Source organism: Pavona decussata, unplaced genomic scaffold (assembly GCF_977016875.1).
Source record: "Pavona decussata unplaced genomic scaffold, jaPavDecu1.1 SCAFFOLD_207, whole genome shotgun sequence".
Classification (NCBI taxonomy): domain Eukaryota; kingdom Metazoa; phylum Cnidaria; class Anthozoa; order Scleractinia; family Agariciidae; genus Pavona; species Pavona decussata.
The window spans coordinates 2,472,573-2,478,967 of NW_028145612.1; the positions used below are offsets into that span (position 1 = coordinate 2,472,573).

General features: G+C 39.3%; 1 protein-coding gene across 1 annotated transcript; it reads right to left on the minus strand.

Annotated features, from left to right (window-relative positions):
* Positions 1-959: 959 nt before the first annotated feature.
* LOC146460886 (uncharacterized) lies at positions 960-2,199 on the minus strand. The gene has a single exon (XM_085087801.1). The coding sequence runs from the start codon at positions 2,081-2,083 to the stop codon at positions 992-994; it is 1,092 nt and encodes a 363-aa protein (XP_084943927.1). The 5' UTR covers positions 2,084-2,199; the 3' UTR covers positions 960-991.
* Between the last annotated feature and the right edge of the window lie 4,196 nt (positions 2,200-6,395).

Sequence of the window (6,395 nt, forward strand, 5' to 3'; positions counted from 1 at the left end):
AAGAGAAACAGTGCTTTTCTTCTCCACAAACTCCTTTATTCCATGCGGGGGAAATTTCAGGATTAAGGGTGAACAAACTGTTTCATGCATGGCATTTTTTACTGTTTCAAGTGTCATGTCATGGCCAGTTCCAGTTATTTACTGTTTACATGCATGTAGACATCAACTCAAATACAAAACTAACATTAAGTCACAACAAAGACCCTATCAAAAATGGCTGATATTTTAATATTCTTTTGTCTGCATTCAAATTAGCGTCACTAGCCTTGTTCACGGTGAATTATTCTTTTGATTTTTGAACTCAAGAACGAGGTTAGTGAGGCTAATTTGAATGCAAACAAAAGAATATTAAAATGTGAGCCAGTTGTGCATAGGGTCTATGTTACATGTTACCCAAATTAAAGAGCTGTTTGAGTTGGGGAGTATAATTTTGCAAGGGTTAGATTCCATTGTTAAGGTAATCTTGAAAAACATGTTTGTATAATACTGAGGCAAATATATTGTATTTTTTGTGTTTGTACTTGTAAACTCTTTAATTCCCACCACCAGAATTCAACATCCCTTTCCTTTTCATCTCTTTATGCATTGGTGAGAAAATGGTACAATATCAAGAGAATTAAGCTTGGGTGCTGATAATATCCTACCTAATTCCATCTCTTTGATTGGAGTATTAGGGGAAATACCATGCTGCTAATAAACTTCCAGTTTATTGCTAGGTAGAACTTAAGTAACTTAATTTATCTCACAATAACACAATCTAAAAAATTCACTGTAAGATGAAAACAGGTCTCTTCACTCTCTTGATGCCTTTAAGGGTCACTTAACAACCTTAAGCTACTGAAATGCGACAGATTGGTTGGCAACCTCACAGCACTGAATTGAAGACAAATTTGTTGTATAATAAAATCGAGTAATATTTGGTAACTGTCATGAAACTTCGAAATATCACAATTGTTTTTTCTTACTTCAAATTGGTATTAGGTATACATCTTCATGCTAAATAATTTTGAACAGTTGGTGGATCAAGTTGAAAGACCTTTGAAGTTGCGTTGCCATAAAGGCGGGTGAGAATGTTCCTGAAAAGTGCAGCAACAATGTATTGTTTACCAATAGCACTTAAACCTAACTTTAAGTTTTGTTTAAAATCAATAAACTTAAAGTAATTTGAGACATCACCGAATAACCATTCCACAGATACTCTAACAGAGCTCATAGCTTCATTGAATGCCTGCATATCTGCTGTCAGAATGGGGACCTCTCCCAAACGGTAAGGGGCCATTAATTGAGGGCGTAGTGGGTAAGCTAGATCCCCATACAGACACATCACTTCTCCTCTTGGACTGTAAGCGTCTCTCTCAAGAGTGTTCAACAGACCAGAGTCTTTCAACATTCCTGCGTCATGGCGCCGGCCCTCCACAGGGCCATAAAGATTGGCTATAAGACCATTAGGTATTGCCACCGCTTGAAATTTAAGCGCATGTACGCGCTTGTGCCCATTGTAGACTACACGTTGTTTTTCACCTGGTCGACATATCGGTCTGACTGTCCCGTCAATAAATCCAAAACAATTGGTAAGTGGACTTCCTTTTCTACTTATGGCATATGCGTATTCTTGAAGGTTAGCACTGGAGAGGAATGGCTGGTTCCAAGAGGTTAAGCGAAAACCGTGTGTAATATAAACCCAGTCAAGTACCGTGTTTGCAATCATACACAATTCGGGCACTGGACGAGCAAAAGTGGACATTAAATCAAAGTAGCGGCATGGGTAGGCTAATCTCTTAAGAAGCAAACAAAGTCCCTCCATTCCATCACAAACAGTTCCTTGAGGACACTTAAAAGTTGCTGGAAACCGCAATGCATTCAGCAAAATTGGTAGATCATCCTTGGCCACCCTGAAGCTGGCTTCACACTCGCTTGAATCGAAGTCATCTAAACAAAATGAATCGAACTCCCAGTATGGATAAGATGGATTACTTGACAGGTAACAATCGTACAATATCAAAAATTCTTCATCATCGAGATAACCATCTGCATAAGCGATAACAAGAGCGTTTCTAAGTTCTTCGAACGACATTTTTTTCATCCGTAGTCTAAAATCGCGTAGTCGCAATCTTAATGTCAAAATACACTTCGATTTTCGCGCCCTTTCAGCGTACTCGCGCCAGTCCACGATTTGTGTGGCCTGGCGCGTCCTACCGTAGTCAGTAGTCCATAGTCGCCCTATCTTAAAGTCCTTATTAGACGAGACAGGAGCGGCACTCGTTAGACTTTTTCCCTCACTAGACTTAATGATGTCCTCAGGAGAACGCCAAAGGAATAGCTAGATCAGATGAATTTGTTCTGAGCTCAGAGCGCGCCGAATTCAAAGCGAAATCGTTATGCGGTTTATAGCAAGAGAGGATATCCTCTCTTGGTTATAGTCATTTGAGAGAGAATGGGGCTGACTGAGCTAAACAAATAATGCCAAATACGGGGGTAGGGAGGGAGAGAAGAAAGATATTTTGGTTTCACAAACTTCTACTAGTGACCCTTGTAATCTATGTTCTTATTGACCTGAAATTCAATGCGAAATGCTAAAAAAAAATGAATATCTCAAGAAAAGTTATCAAAAAGTGTAATTTCTGTAGCCACCTTCTGGAAAATCAACTCAGATATATATTTTTTCAATCACTCTCTGATTTCCTGCGATGTCATTATTAATAGTAATGAGCTGAAGAAAGTAACTTTTCGAGTTAGTTTCTTCCTTTGCACCTGTCTCTTTCCAAATCTCGATGTTCTTGCGGTATTTAAGTGCAGTCATAGCCAAGGCGGGCCCCGCTGTACCAGTTACAAGCATGCCCGATAATGCGCTTGGTATCCAGTCAAAATTCCATGTCTTTTATACGCCCGATTGGAAAAACCTTGTCAGATAAAAGGTACCGGCAACCATGAACGATAAGACCCTTGCCTTCTGGCACGTTGCATTTGACCTATAAGTTATTTGCATTCTACTTATAAGAAATAAAGACACTTGCAGTTTTTTAAAACTAACCTTAAAAGGGCTTAGGGTTTACATTTTTCTCGCGGATAAGATGCAAAAAACACGAAATATGCGCATGCTAATTAAATCACACCACAATTCCATCAGGTCACAGTGTTTACGCTGCACACTTTGCATGGGACAACCTTTTTTTTTTTTTCAATCGAGTGGTGAAAGCAAATTTCATTGATACATGACCCCCGCCCCTCCCCATAAAATTTAATGCTGCTGGAGTATCGTTGGGTGAAAATCGCAGATAGAAGTCACCTTCTGGTGCCGCTGAGTACTTAAAATCTCAAGAAAAATGGAACAAAGGAGGCAATAATTAGACCATTATAAAACCACAACCACCCTTCACTTTAATTAATGAGAGTTAAACCGTTTTAAAATTTGCTCTGCGTTATTTCCCTTAATTTGTTTTATTATTATATTGATTGAGCTTCCAGAGAGAAAACAAAGAAAACTGAGGCTTCCTCCAGGAAGAGAATATATTCAAAAAAAGCTTGATACTAATCCAATCTCCGACCCCGCTCTCGCGGACAAACCTATCGCCTTCGCTCTGATATAATTATAAAATCTCTTTCAAACCAACTCAAAAATACACTGAAACACAGGTAAGCCATTTTGCATTTATTAGATTTTTAACACTTGCCGTATACGGTACACCCAAGTGGAGTAAATGTTTAATAAAAACTCACTCAAAATTACCAAGAATACAAAAGCTGGGCAGCAAAAAAAAAAAACTTCAGAAGGTGAATTGAATGAAACTACTTCGAGGCCATAAAGAAAAAGCACAATTCTTGGGAAAGAAAATGAAGCAAAACTCTGGAAGATGATGTAAGGTCACCGTTTTAAATTTTGTGGATGGAAGCTTGAGCGTTCTTCCAACGCGGCTTTAAATCGAATTAACGTGATTTGAACACAGTTATACAGTATTTATATATGCTCTTTTCGTCGTTACTTTCAAAGCGTTTACTTCAGTTCCTTTAGTTGTTAAGTTGGACTGGGGCTACGATGGTGGGTTGTAAACCAGCATTAAAAAAATACAAAATACTCAAGTATTAAATTAGTATTTTAATTTTTATTATATTTCTTCGTTCAGAGTTTTCATGTTAAGTTCGCGAATAATTGACATTTATCAGCATCTCTACTTGCAGTTGTGCTTATCTCGTGTAGAGGTTTGATACTAACTTCCTTTAAAAAGTCTTAATTTTCCTTTTTAAAAACCTACTGTTTTCATTAATCTCAATATCACTCACTGCCTGTCGAGCGACAAGGAAATTATTTCGTGTCTTTTTCCTGCTGATCATTTTTGTTGTTTCTTGCTTCAGTCGAACCATCATCATCAACTCATCACATCATCACTTCACCATTCTTGGCCTTCGCCAGGACTTCAATGTAGTATTCAGCCGTCTCAGTGTCAATAACAGTTATTAAGCTGAAAAATCTAGAGCTAGCATTGTCATCGTAGTTGTTTCTAAAAAAAACAGGGGAGGCTGGTGCTGTCTGTGTAGAGATAATTGGCAGGAAATTTATTTGCAACAGATATCGACAGAATAAACACACACATCATTTTACTTACCAACGCGCTAAGACAGGCTTAGACCTCAAAGCTAGGATGCTGCGTTCTGAGGACGTATTTAAACAAGATTCTTTGGTCAATCGGATGCTCAGGTTAAATTCTCCTCGTTGAATTTATAATGCTAATTGAACTTAGTGGAGCGCAATTTGGTCTGAAATCATACGCGCGAGTTGAAAGCACAAGTATGATTTCAGACCAAAATTGTACGACACGTAATAACGGATCAATTTTCACTGGTATTTTGAAAGTTTTTGCAAAAATACGCTTGAAAAATAATCCTTAATCCTACTCGATCTCACGCGATTACATATACTAATTGAGAGGCCAGAAAAAGGACATCAGACACTTGGATACTGGACGTAAGATTATGAAAGATGTGCTAAAGGATAAACTTGTAGTAGACTTAGGGTCACATCCAGTCGAAAGACCACGCCTGCGCTTCAACGATCTCTGGAAGACGGAGATGAAGCTCTCGGCATAGGTATCACTAACTCTGCTGCTGCTGACGATCGACGCGTTTGGAATTTGGAAGTCATGATGTGCGTTCAACCTCGTTCCCAGGATCTCTCTTCTTCCCCCCCCCCCCCCCCCCCATTTGAAGAGAGACCTTCGAAACGAGGTTGTTATGAGTGGCGTTAGCAAAGCAGAGTCAACTCGACATCAATTAAAGCCAAATAATGAGCTCAGAGAGTAGGGAGGGCGGCGGTTGCACAGAACCGTCTTTTTTTCATTTGCATAATCTGGCACAGGGATTACAATAGAAGACTTTGCATCCATCATCACTGCAGGAAATGGTTTAGAAACTGACTTCCGTTGATGTTAAACCATCGCCTTCCGAGACTTACGGACGCACGACAATGCCGGGGTTTTTTTTTTTCCTGATAGGACACACGAACATTCCAACGGCATTCTATCGGGTAGCCAACGTCCCTTTTCAGTGGAACCATAGATCGGCTAAGAATCGATTTAATTACGACGAAAGAATGGAGCTTCCTTTGGTCAAATGTCACCTGAAGCTCAAGCTTTTGGTAACTTACTACATAAGTTCCTGTTGGTTTTGGAGAAACAAACAACAGCTCTACAATTCCTTCTCTGATTCAAGCGCAAATCTTTGTTCCCTTGAGCTGACATTCGAATCCTAAAACACACTGTGGTGCCCTCAGTATCTCAGGGGTTGAGCACCCACCATGGGAGGGGAGTGTCGTGACGTCTGATTTTTTTACGACATTTGTTCCGTTTCTCTTGAGAGGCATATGAGCGTTTACCCCACTGAAAACTGTTATGTCCCTCGAAATATGATGTGTTTTAATAATCATACAAAATGTCCTAATCATTACGATTGCGCTTAGAGGCGTTGTACTGTCAGATCCAGGCTATAGAAGCCTACGAAGATAGCAAACAAACACCACTCAACAACAATACGCCAACTATTCATTTCCTTTTATTAGTTATATGAATTGTTATAGCAACAAAGTACATATCAAACTAATTCCTACTTAATTCCCTAGCTCAGCAAATGTATATATATGTTAGCAAAAAAATGGCACTATACTTTAACACTCAGATTAAGTGATTAAAGAATTTCTGCGCTAGTGAAAGGGAAATATTAAATCATCCTCTTCTGGCATACCCTGGACATATTACCCTGCTTCAGGTAGGATAGTTTCAAATTTACCATCGCCTGGGGTTAGTTATTTGCACCTGTATCCCTGCCAAACGGCCGTCTTTAGAGCTTTGCATGCGGCAGACGACTTCGTGAATGGAATATGGTTAATCACGTGTGCATACTTCAGT